Below are 13,000 nucleotides of genomic sequence, written 5' to 3' on the forward strand. Positions count from 1 at the left end.
CATTTGCTTTCCAGGTCAGCTCAGAGCAGAGCATGCAATTTTTAGTAACTGTGCTTTGATAGGCACCCAACAATGGGGAAAAAACTAACCTCAGGTGGGTGATTGCAGGTACTTAAGATATGGGAAAACATGACTTTATTTTTTTCCTTCTCCTGTTACTACTGCTGCAGGGAAGGCTGATATAGGCCAGCGCTCTCCATCCATGCTGGTGTCTGAGATAGCATTCCCCAAACTACTGCATCTACTTGATACTGACACATGACAGCCATTCCACTCCTCCTGAGTCTTTAAACAGAGCCTCCTGACTGTGACTAAGAACTGATTAAATAACTTTGAGCCATCTGCTTCCTGCCTCAGTGCTAGGAGCAGAGCACACAGATACACACAATAAAGGCAGTTGATTTTGTTAAAAAAGGTATTCCTAGGCTTGGAATATTAACCATTTTTGAGGCAAAAACCAGAGTAACCACAGAACTAAGAATAGTAACTTTTTCTGGTAGAAAGAGGACCCACATTGTTGGAAGAAGAAATCCCTGAAAATTTGTGTCTTATAGAATGACTTATTGGATTCAGGGCACCCCTGATGAAGGAAAAAATGATGAGGAGGACTCCATCTTATCACAAGGCTAATTAATTACTTTATTATACTATATTACACTATGTTACATTACATCTAAGCTGAATCTGCCAAGCACTCAACTGCACTGACTCGTGACTGCCCACTAACAGTCCCGACACACACATGGATTCAATTGGCCAGTGAATCAAAACACTCACACCAGAATCCAATTACCAATTCCCTTCAAGTAAACAACATTCCACAATGCGTTCTACTTGTCAACAACACAGGCGCAGCAAATGAGATAACAATGGTTTTGATCATACTTTTCTCTGCTTCTCTCAGGTTCAGAGAATGTGAATCCCACAATGACTGACCACAAAATGTGCCATTTATTTAGAGTGAAAGGCCGTGAAACAAGAATCTTTACCAGAAACCTTAAAATTTAAATGCTTCTATGTCAACAATGAACAGAACTACATTCTGACAAGCAAGCTGAGGATTTGAAGAGTCTTCTCAAAATGAACAGATCTCATGAAATCACAGAGAACTTTAGCTACCTAGACATTAATTGGGTAAAAAAACCCCTGGCATTTAAAAAATCTGAAATTGCATCTTTTCTAAGAAATGTCACAAATAAATATACTCATATCTCCTGAAAATTCATGTTCCACCATCTGGAAGACCCCCAAAATCTAATATTGATCCAGAACATTTTCTGTTTCAGGGGAGGGTCCTGCCTTCCTTAGCAGACACCTGTCTGTCAAAACCAAGACAGATTTTGGTGCCCAACATGAGGCTTAAGGGCATAGAAACAAAAAGGGAATAACAGTTCTTGAGTAATCTAATTTTTGTGTGCTGCTAGAGAAACCTCGTTAAGTGACACCATGTGGTCCAGCTTACCCTAGTTTGGGTGGCATGTGATCGTAGCTATATTTCTCCCATTTGCAGACCCTTATCTAAACATGGCTCCTATAACCAAGGCTACTGTGGCTATTATCCACTTTGTTTTATGGGTGAATAAGATGAGGAATTTATGGATTTTTAATTTCCTCTGGAAAGCAGGCACATGGATTCAGAGCTATCACACACTAACTGTATGTTTTTGGGGTTACTTTAATAATGGCACCTACCATAACGGAATGACACTGGGGAAAATTTTCTCCCAACCCTTTAACCATCTCTTTGGGTCTGCCCCACCATTTTTTGAAGTGTTTAGATCCACTCTAAATACTAATAATATCATACAGTGGCTGGTGTTGCTGATAGGCCTGTTCTGTTTAGCATTTAGAGATAAGGAAAGTTAACCTGGATAACCACCCTGACACCTACTCCAGAACCTGACATGGCACCAGAGACTAGGGATGCTGATGCCCCAGAGCCTGACCGTGCCCCACAGCCTACCCCAGATATGAACTACCCAGATTGGGTGGGGGGTCTGGTGAAGGAGATACATTAGATGGGCCAGATGCTGAAGGAGTACATATCCCCAGCTGGTGAGAAGCGCTCCCCCTGCCTCAAATAGGAGGAGTCTAACAGTGCAGCAGTGGAACCTACAGATGTTACAACTGTCCAGGTTCCAGCTGAACTGCAAAGGCAAGGCATAGCTAGCAACAGTTGCCCCTATAGAAACAAGGAGATCTGTCGGTTTCTCTGCTGTTTAGGTGGCCTGGAAAGGCCCAGAGTGGCCTTGGGCAGCCCGGCGCTTCAAAGGACGAGGAGAGACTTCTGATCTTGTCTCGGTCTCGGTGTTTATTAATTGTTTATCTAAAAGATTTTCTTTCAGCCTGACAGAGGTCTGCACAGCAAGTCAGCCATGGGCACACTGAGAGCCCCCGGGGCGGTCACTTATCTTTATACCCGAAGTTACGTATACAATATTTATAATTTTTCCCCAATACCTTCTACTCTTATTAACCGGTGCACTTCTAGTAAAGACCAATCCAAAAGTGCCACCATCACCACAGAAGATGGAGGCCAAGAAGAAGAAGAAGAAGGACAGGACACGCCCCAATTCCTCCATCTTACTTCTCTAGACTCCCCTGTACAGAAATCCTAAACCCTGTGTTTTATACTCTAACTAATTTATCCCTTCACCATTCACCCAGTAAAATCCTCCCAGTCCTCATACAGGTGTCATCTCCTGTGTAGGATCAAAGTCCAGCCACCAGACACTTCTGGCAACATTCCAGGACTCCCGAGCCCCCCAAGGGTGGTCTCGGTCACTCTGCACCTTCATCCTGAGGTGCTGAGATCCCACAGAGATCTAAGATGAAATCAGAGCACCCAGATAGGGGAGGGCCCTCACAACCCACAGGGGAGCCAGAGGTTGCAATCATCACCGAGTCCCTGACGTATGAAAGTCTCCGTAATCTGCACAAAGACATTGTATGACGGGGATGTGAGGCTTATACTTTGGGTCTGGGACCTTATGGGTATAGGTGTCCAGCTGGATGGTGGTGAGGCAAGGAATCTGGGACCCTTGGCCCAGGACTCAGGTATGAATCAGATTTTTGTAAGGGAGCCAGGGTCCCTTTTCCTCTGGGAGTGGTTTTTAATAAGTGTCAGAGAGAGGTTTGTCGACAGGGAGAGAATGCAAGACCACCACCATAGAATGCACTGGAAGACCCTTGAGGAAGGGATCCAACAGCTGAGAGAAATGGCAGTATGGGAGGTAGTCTTTGGGAGGGATGGACATCATGATAATGACCCAAACAAGGTCAGGTGCACAGGGCAAATGTTGTGGAGTCTGGCAAATTGAGGGCCATCTCAATACACCACCTTCTTTGCAACGATTGATGCTGATAACAACCGAGAGACAGTGGGTTCTGTTGCCAGCAAGCTTAGAAATTATGAAAGTACGTTCAGTGGCCCAATGCAGGATCATGTCTCAGCTGTGGTCAAGGAACTCAAAGAGGAGATGAGGGAGATGAGGGAGGAAGTGAGGAGGAACATTCCCACATTGCAGCAGTGTGAGTCACAGGCCCCAAAGTCAGAGCCCAACGTTCCCCAGCTAGAGAGAGAGGGTACACCCCACGGGCTGACCTGTGGTTCTTTCTGCGTGACCATAGGGAAGACATGGGAAGGTGGGATGGGAAACCCACTTCTGTCCTGGCAGCAGGAGTGCGTCAACTCAAGGAGGGAAACCCTAACTAAGGGAATTCCAGTAAAGTGAAGGTACCCTCAAACTCCCATGATGAAGCTGCTGAGTATGATCTGTCAGATCCTCTTGAAGGTATCTCTATCATGAATGTGCAGGAAAGCAATTATAACCAGGTTAAAGGGGCCCTGCCTCTATCCAGGGAGCAGCATCAGAAAACTGGATCTTCTGGATGGTGTGGATCTGATGGTCTGGCACATTACAACCACAAAATACAATGCCTTAGTTGATACTGATACTGATCAGGGTACTGCAGTGTACCCTGATACCATCGGGACATGTGGGGGCAGAACCTGTTTCCATTGCCGGGGTGACGGGGGGATCACAGCAATTGATCCTGTTGGAAGCCAAGGTGAACCTGACTGGGAAAGAGTGGAAGAAACATCCTATTGTGACTGGCCCAGAGGTCCTGTGTATTCTGGGCATAGACTTCCTCCAGAATGGCTATTACAGAGACCTAAAGGGACTCAGATGGGCTTTTGGCATAGCTGCTGTAGAGGCAGAGAACATTAAGCAGTTGAACACTTTGCCTGGACTATCAGAAAACCCATCCGCGGTAGGACTCCTGAAGGTAGAAGAGCAACTAGTGCCAATTGTCACTTCAACAGTGCACCGCCGACAGTACCAAACAAATCGAGATGCTGTGATTCCCATCCACAAAATGATCCGTGAGCTGGAGAGCCAAAGGGTGGTCAGCAAAACCCACTCACCCTTCAACAGCCCCACTTGGCCTGTGCACAAGTCTGACAGAGAATGGAGATTGACTGTGGACTATCGTGGCTTTAATGAAGTGCCTCCACCGCTGAGTGCTGCTGTGCATGCTGGAACTCCAGTACAAGCTGGAGTCCAAGGCAGCGATGTGGTATGCCACTATAGACATTGCTGACACGTTTTTCTCCATTCCTCTGACAACAGAATGCAGGCCTCAGTTGGCTTTCACCTGGAGGGGAGTGCAGTACACCTGGAACCGACTGCCCTAGGGGTAGAAACACAGTCCTACCTTCTGCCATGGACTGTTCCAGAGCACACTGGAAAAGGGTGCAGAAGCTCCAGAACACCTGCAGTACATCAATGACATCATTGTATGGGGGAACATGGCAATGGAAGTATTTGAGAAAGGAGAGAGGATCATCCAGATTCTGCTAGAAGCCAGCTTCCCCATCAAGAAGAGTGAAGTCAAGGGACCTGCCTGAGAGATCCAGTTCCTGGGAGTAAAGTGGCAAGATGGACAGTGTCAGATTCCAACTGAGGTCATCAACAAGATCATCCACAATATCTCCACCAACCAGCAAGAAGGAAAACAAGCTTTCCTAGGCGTCATAGGTTTTTGGAGAATATACATTCCCAAGTACAGTCAGATGGTGAGCCCTCTTTACCTAGTGACCCTCAAGAAGAACACTTTCCACTGGGGCCCCAAGCAGCAACAGGCTTTTGCCCAGATTAAGCAGGAGATCGCTCATGCGGTAGCCCTTGGCCCAGTCAGGACAGGACCAGAGGTGAAGAATGTGCTCTGCTCTGCAGCCAGGAACAATGGCTTGTCCTGGAGCCTTTGGCAGAAGGTGCCTAGGGAGACTTGAGGCCAACCACTAGGATTTTGGAGTCGACGCTACAGAGGGTCCAAAGCCAACTACACTCCCACAGAGAAGGAAATCTTTACTGCCTATGAAGGAGTTCAAGGCACCTCAGAGGAGACTGGCATGGAAGCAGAACTCCTCCTGGCATCCCGACTACTGGTGCTGGGGTAGATGTTTAAAGGAAAGGTTCCCTCTACCCACCATGCCACTGACACTATATGGAGCAAGTGGATTGCTCTCATCACACAGCGTGCCTGTATTGGAAACCTGAATTGCCCTGGGATTTTGGAGAAAATTATAAACTGGCCAGGAAGTGAAAACTTCGGTCTCACTGATGAAGAGGAACAAGAGCAAGTGACATGTGCTGAAGAAGTTCCACCATATAACCATCTACGATCAGAGAAAACGCGCTACGCTTTTTTCACTGATGGTTCCTGTCGCATCATAGGGATGAACCGGAAGTAGAAAGCAGCCGTATGGAGCCCCACACGACAGGTTGCACAAGCTACCAAAGGAAAAGGTGGATCAAGTCAACTTGCTGAACTCAAAGCTGTTCAGCTGGCCCTGGACATTGCTGAGAGAGAGAAGTGGCCAAAGCTCTACCTTTATATTGATTCTTGGATGGTAGCCAATGCTCTGTGGGGCTGGCTGGAAAGGTGGATAAAGGCCAACTGGCAGCGGAGAGGAAAGCCAGTCTGTGCTGCTGATGAATGGAAAGACATTGCTACTTGCGTGGGGAAGCTACCTGTGAAAATCCCTCGTGTAGATGCCTGTGTCCCCAAGAGTCGGGCTAATGAGGAACATTGAAACAATGAGCAGGTAGATCAGGCAGCAAAAATAGAGGTGTCAAAGACAGACTTAGATTGGCAACGTACGGGGGAATTGTTCCCCCTTAGCTCAATGGGCCCATGATGCCTTAGGCCATCAGGGTTGAGATACCACCTATAAGTGACCACGAGACCAAGGGGTGGATCTAACCATGGACAGTATTTCACAGGTTGAAATGAGTGTGAGACATGTGCTGGCATCAAGCAGGCCAAGCGAGTGAAGCCCCTGTGGTATGGTGGGCGGTGGTCCAAGTACGAGTATGGGGAGGCCTGGCAGATTGACTACATCACACCGCCCCAGACATACCAAGGCAAGCACTAGGTGCTCACAATGGCAGAAGCCACCACAGGATGGTTGGAAACCTACCCTGTGTCTCACACTACTGCCTGGAACACCATCCTGGGCCTGGAAAAGCAAGTCCTGTGGACACATGGCACCCCTGAAAGAATTGAGTCAGACAACGAGACCCATTTCAAGAATTGCCTTATCAACATCTGGGCCAGAGAACGTGGTATTGAATGGATATATCATATTCCTTATCATGCACCAGCTGCCGGGAAAGTTGAACAGTGCAATGGACTACTTAAGACTACCCTGAAAGCACTTGGCAGGGGAACTTTTATAAATTGGGAAATGAACTTAACAAAAGCTACCTGGATGGTCGACACCTGAGGGTCTATCAATCAAGCTGGTCTTGCCCAGTCTGAACCCTTGCACACAATGGATGGAGATAAAGTCCCTGTGGTACATATGAAAGATATTTTGGGAAATGTTGTTTGGATTAATTCCACCTCAGGCAAAGATAAACCCATCTGTGAAATTGTTTTTGCTCAAGGACCTGGTTACACTTGGTGGGTAATGCAGAAAGATGAGGAAAGCCGTTGTGTACCACAGGGAAACCTAGTCATAGGTGAGAACTGTGTAAGGTTTCTTTGCGATGCAGATGGAAAATAGAATAAGGGGTGGATCATGTTCTGGATTGCCAAGCAAATAGTATTCTATTTGCCATCTGTATGGCAGTTGTCTTCTGTTAAGTGGGCAGTTTTTCTTATCTCTTCCACAACCAATCCTCTCTCAGGGGAGATATCTGCCGATAATAAGCCTATTGAGCATCCTTGCATGACTGATAAGAACTATAGCATCCTATTGTGAGATGCTCCGCCCAGAGGGAGGAGCCAAGCATTTCTACCTGGATATCATCTTGAGTTTCTGGAACACCAGCATGGCTTCTCCACTGGATTTTCCAGAGGAACAGCTGCCTCTTCCACTTGAGCTTCAGAGGAAGACTACACCCTTTCTACAGGATCCCTGCTCCAACAGAACCACACCTCACACTCCAGGAGGACTGCAGCCACATCTCCAATTGGACTGCTACCAACACCCTGACCAACAGGGTGTCAGGTTGTGCTCTGACTCTGTCAACGTTGTTCTGATTTTCTGCATTGTTTATTTTATCTTTTTATTTTCTTCCCTAATAAAGAACTGTTATCCCTGCTCCCATATTTTTGCCTGAGAGTCTCTTAATTTAAAATTTATAGCAATTTGGAGGGAGGGGGTTTTTGCTTTCCATTTCAGGGGAGGTTCCTGCCTTCCTTAGCAGACACCTGTCTGTCGAAACCAAGACAAGAAAAGATTCGGTATTCATGGTTAACTTTGGCTGGGAGAAGAGTCATGCTTAGAGGCCCTCTGCCATTCTATTTTCATATTGCAGCTTGGCTATTTTAAAGTGTCAGTGAAGTGCCATACAGTAGATCTACAGAAATTGAGAAATTTTACTCCCCATTTTACAGAATAGTTGATAGAAGTTAGAAAATAAGTACTAGCTTATAAATGCATCTTATATCTAAATTTGTAGCTCTATTCAGTCAACCAAAGACATAACATTTTACACATTTGTCTCCTGCAATAGGGTTAAGAAAATAGGCAGGTTGAGTTGTATGCAACTGATCTGTCAAGCAGGGTTTCTGAAAGGTTTCTCCTTAAAAATTAAATTGTGTGCTTATTAACTTATGTTCTGTGGGACTGAAAGCTTTGTATTCAACATAAAATGCTCTGTGGGTGACCAGCTCATCACCCAGTGGAAGTTGATTGCAACAGAATAACCATATTCTCAGTTTCTGTTGTTTTCTGAAAGAGTTTTACAGCATCGAGCAAGGCAAAAGTGAGAAATACTAATTTCTAACCAAAGGCTGCTGGGCAGCCTTTTTCTCGGCTTGAAACTGCAGTAATTCATTGTGAACGACCCTCCATAATTTACCTAACTTCTTGGCAGTTTTATCGTCCTCTAAAGTAGCCTCCCATAATAAATCACCAAATTTACGCTACTCCATTAACTCGTGAACCGTATGGGGGTTAATAAAAACTCCCCTAGCATAGCCATAAGTCAAAAGCCCTGGTAAATCCTTTTGCAAATCCATCCCCTTAACCTGTCTTTTTTGTAAAAAGGCAGTAAATAATTCATATGCTGCTTGCCTTTCCATACCTAAATCGTCAGCGCTGATTGCAGCTCTTCAAGGTCCGGCAGCAATATCGGCCAGGCTCGTCTATATGACACCCAGAGCACGACGCATCTCAGCTTCTTTTTTATCCGCTTTTTTTTTTTTTTCTCTGCTGTCCTGGCTGCTTCAGGACCCGATCCGTGTCTTCACTCCTCTGTGGTGTGTTGCCATATCACGTCGGGGTCACCATTTGAGGAAAGTGAAGGGAGACGACCATCCGATTGATGAGCATCAAACTCCGATTTATTGATCCAGCTTACACCCCTTTATAGTAGTGTTTATTAAGCTCATACATATTGCAAAACCTGAGCTCATCATTGGTTACAGATTACACACCAACCCCTCCTTTGTTGCTAATACCTGTGGTTTCTTGTTGAGGCTAATACTTGTTTTCCTCATCCTGTTGTTGGCTTGTTATTGACCATTCTCAAGGCCTCCATGTTTTCCACCATGTTTTTCTCATCACTTTACTCGAGGACATGGTGTTTATTGTTTTTAAGGAAAAAGCCTGAGAACCTGCTGCTTACAGCTGCCTTTTACTTTTTAACCAGCTGTATGTAATCATGGCCTCTTCCTATAAGCCATGTCTGAACAAAACTCTGCAACAATTAGGTAGTTCGTAGAAATCATGAGCAGATTTTAAGTCTTGCCAAAGGACTTGCTTGAAATTCAGAGGTGAATTTCTGAACCAGAGACTGTCCTGGCTCTGCAGAATTCAGAATTCAGGGAAATACACTGTGGTATCCATCATGTGAGGCATGATTTACATGACCATTTTTTCTTTTTGACATAGAAGAAAAGCTCTGATTATTATTAATTTTCTCTGGCTGCTGGGATTTGTCATCTTACAAATTAATTTGTTGCAGTCCAAAAAATTCTCAAACTTCTGGAAGTTGGCAATATTTCCATCCCATAGCTGGCACCTGTACATAGGACAGGAAACAAATGCATGCCTGAGAAGAAGTCAGGTTCAGTGGTTTCACTAGGTTTTCTCTGTTTCATCTACATCAAAAGCCATTTCTCCCAATTTTGTGTCTACATAAGATAAAGAAAAGTCATCAATACTCAGAAGAGTTCCCAGCACTTACCTTGATGATCCAGGTGCAGTCAATGTTTGGTGGGTAGTAACTTGGATAATAAGGAGAAGTCAGTGTCCCATTCCAGGAAATATATTGACCACCACATACTAGGAGAGAAATGCATCATCAAGGAGCACAGTTATCTCAGCTGTATGAAAGTGCAGAGTCTTCTCTACATACAGAGTTCAAGGAATGCATTGTGGCAGTATTCAACTCACATTTTTCCTGTATTAACTGAAAATCACTTAACTTCCACCTCCACATAAAACTGAATTTCTCTTTTTTTGGATCAAATTACAACTAAGGGTAAGTACAAAAAAACCTCTGACTGAAGTTTTTCTTTTTTAAAAAGGCATTCTTTCATGGTAAGTGGAAGAAGCAGCCAGATGTGGATGCAACACACCTCCCCCTTCCAATCTACTTCTGACTTTTCTGTAGGTATTTTCAAAATTAAAAAGCAATTAACCCAGTGAAGGGATAACTGATTAATTTCATGTAAACAAGGAAGCTTGTGTATCACTTCTCAGTTTGAAAATGCCATATTGAGGTTTTATTTTCTACCAAGGACTATATTAGATATCCAGTCCTTAGTGCTTTTGGTTCCCTTTAGGTAATATTAGGTGAATGCAAATATGAACATAACAGAAAATAAGATAATTCTGAAATTAAAAAAATATTGTAGCAAAACCTGGGCTAAATGTAATTTGAAATGCCCATCCTCAGAACAATAAAGCCATTTTAGTTAGTAATGTGCATGGGATAAGTATTTGGATAAGCAGCGTGCAGAGAGACATAAGCTGAAATGTGGCAGTTTTGGAGGAGTTTGTCCTCAGTGACTTGTTCCACACATTGAAAGGAAAGTCACTTGCTTCATTGTCAAAACTCTTTCACTTATACCTTACCAAACAACTGTGGCTAAACTTGATCCTGTGGAGCCCCTTTATCTCTTCTAAAATTAGTACTACAGTTTGGCATTACTTAAAATATTTCACCCCACAGGACTCATGTAAAATCCACAGTACCTCATAGATTTGGAATATAGGTTTTAGGTTTGGAACACATTTTTCTTATTCAGTTAACTACACTCAACAATGCATTCAGAAAAAGAACAAAGAGAAACTAGAAGTGTTTGCTCTTTTCCATTTTCTTTAAATACACATTCTATGATCTGTGGATACGTTGCCAAAACTGACAAAAGTAGCTGCTCTGTCACTGGGGCTATCTAGCTTTGCCCAGATAGTGCCTGTAGCTGTCTGTCTGCTTCCCTGCCGCTGCTCGGTGTTACCCATGCAATGACTGGCAAGTAAGGCTTGAGTAGCTATCAGGAAGACAAAGTCTCCCAGACCAAAGGATGTTCTCTCTTTGTTCAATTCTCAGTCTTTCGTAAAGTGGATCTCAATGATAATTCTCTACTTTATATGCCAACATTCCCTCTCTCAGATATGGTCAAGGCAATATCAACTTTTTTAGAGGCAAAATCAGTAATAAGAGTGCTTTCATCAGATGCTTGTTTCTATTAATTACTTACTGATTTTAGGAACAGCTTGAAAGTGAGCTTTTAATATGTTGCTTTCTCCTCTTTGGTCCAGTGAGAAGGTAAGCAACATCACATTACTTGATGAAGTTAAACACACAACCAAAGGAGTCCAGGCCCCAGGCCCACACCATCTGGAAGGTTACAAAAAAAAAAGCATTAAAAAAAATAATCCCAAAACATTTCCCATATTCCTGTTGTCTTTGCTGGGAAACTGGGCAGAAGTAACACTGATCTGGTCATCTGTGTTCAAGAATATTTCCCTGGCTACCACTTCCCTTTGATTCTTCCATCCAGCTGATAGTACACAGGATGCTTGGGCATCCCAGCATTGATGACTAGTCACTCTGCGTGTATGTCACCATTTTATTGCTTAACAAGTGTCCTGGAGTTTCTGTACCTATAGAAGCATCAGAAAGGCAATGCCAGATTATGTTACTTCAGTGGTGATAGTGGCACTGAGAAGCAGAGGTTAGGAATAAAAAGGCAACAAGTGCCCGTGTAGCAGTGTTAAGCAGAATCTGTGCAACAAATGAACCCAAAGCATTTTCAATCGATCCATGTTCAGCCTGGTTTTGTGTCACAAAAACTATCACACAAAATGTGAAGCACCATGCTTAGCAACTATTACTTTCTGCTGTTCTTTTACTTGTAATGTGAGATGCTATTTCTTGCATCTGTAATTCACTCTTATGCTTATTCCATTTTGCAACCTGCATCATATTTTGGAATTTTTCATTTATTTATAACTCTATGATCCTTGCGGGTCACTTCCAACTCAGAATATTTTGTGAGTGAATCTATACATTAAAAATTTCTAACAGGTTTCTCTTTTTCTATGCGCAGCAAATGAAAGCAATTAAGATTAGACCTCACAGTAACAGATTATTTCCATCACAGCCCTGCATCAAGTTCTTTGATGTAACTGAAGCCCAGATTGGCAGCATTAAAATAAAATTTTTTAACCTTAAATTGAAAGTACTTTTCTTCTGCTTTAGCAGCCTATTCCTTTCATGCGTTTGAAGTGAGGTGCTAGTGAATGAATCTCTGCTTTGCCTCTCCTGCAGACATTATTAAATCCTTTCTATCATAACAGCTGACAAAACATTTATAAAATAACAATTTAAGTACCTCCACATTGCCATATGGAAATATTTCAGCATCTTCATCAACCCAGTTGACAGCCTGGTTTATCTTCTATCTGTACCTTCTGTCACAGTATCATCAGGAAAGCAAGGCAAGCTATGAGAAGAATTGTCCACATTAGATACTTACTCTCACAGCACACCTCCCCATCTCAGCTTGAGCATGCTTTAGGATTTGTCACTGAACAGATTTATTACTGCAGTTTACTGAAACTGGAGAGAATCAGTTCAGTCACCATGTGTGACCCTGGACCTCAACATTGGGGAATAATGGCTATCATAGTTACTGGCTGTCACGGATGGACATCCTGTTATTATTAGTTCTACTGCATGTGTAATAAGTATGTCACTAGGCTGCTTTTGATCCAAGAGCAAAACTAATAGACATATGCAAAACAATGCATTTTTTAGGGCGGCAGTAAAAGCAACCAAAAAAATAAATTTTTCTGAAGTACCTTCAGGCTTATAACATCATTTCAGTCACCAAATTCTGTTTTGGTTCTTTAATAGACAGACATCAATGCACATTCTTGAATTTTATCGTACAGCTTACTGCATCAATGTTCTCTGAATGTCAGAGAACCTGTCAGACACCTGTGTTGGTCTTGCTGTCTTCCAGGTGT

The 13,000-nt window shown here is 43.5% G+C and overlaps 1 protein-coding gene across 1 annotated transcript; it reads right to left on the bottom strand.

Annotated features, from left to right (window-relative positions):
• Positions 1-9,083: 9,083 nt before the first annotated feature.
• Positions 9,084-12,506, bottom strand: LOC131080460 (suppressor of tumorigenicity 14 protein-like). The gene is made up of 4 exons (XM_058018717.1): positions 12,364-12,506; positions 11,227-11,366; positions 9,708-9,805; positions 9,084-9,542 (listed from the first exon to the last, which is right to left on the bottom strand). The coding sequence occupies exons 1-4, from the start codon at positions 12,399-12,401 to the stop codon at positions 9,498-9,500; spliced, it is 321 nt and encodes a 106-aa protein (XP_057874700.1). The 5' UTR covers positions 12,402-12,506; the 3' UTR covers positions 9,084-9,497.
• Between the last annotated feature and the right edge of the window lie 494 nt (positions 12,507-13,000).

Source organism: Melospiza georgiana, chromosome 2, assembly GCF_028018845.1.
Source record: "Melospiza georgiana isolate bMelGeo1 chromosome 2, bMelGeo1.pri, whole genome shotgun sequence".
NCBI classification, from domain to species: Eukaryota; Metazoa; Chordata; class Aves; order Passeriformes; family Passerellidae; genus Melospiza; species Melospiza georgiana.

Bases quoted from the DNA above. Each gene is read 5' to 3' on its own strand.
- LOC131080460 (XM_058018717.1), bottom strand. From the start codon at position 12,401: ATGAAGATGCTGAAATATTTCCATATGGCAATGTGGAG. The intron at 9,806-11,226 runs GTAAGTAATTAA...TTTCTCTCCTAG, and splicing joins TCAAGCTGTTCCTAAAATCA to TATGTGGTGGTCAATATATT. The intron at 9,543-9,707 runs GTAAGTGCTGGG...TCCTATGTACAG, and splicing joins ACTGCACCTGGATCATCAAG to GTGCCAGCTATGGGATGGAA.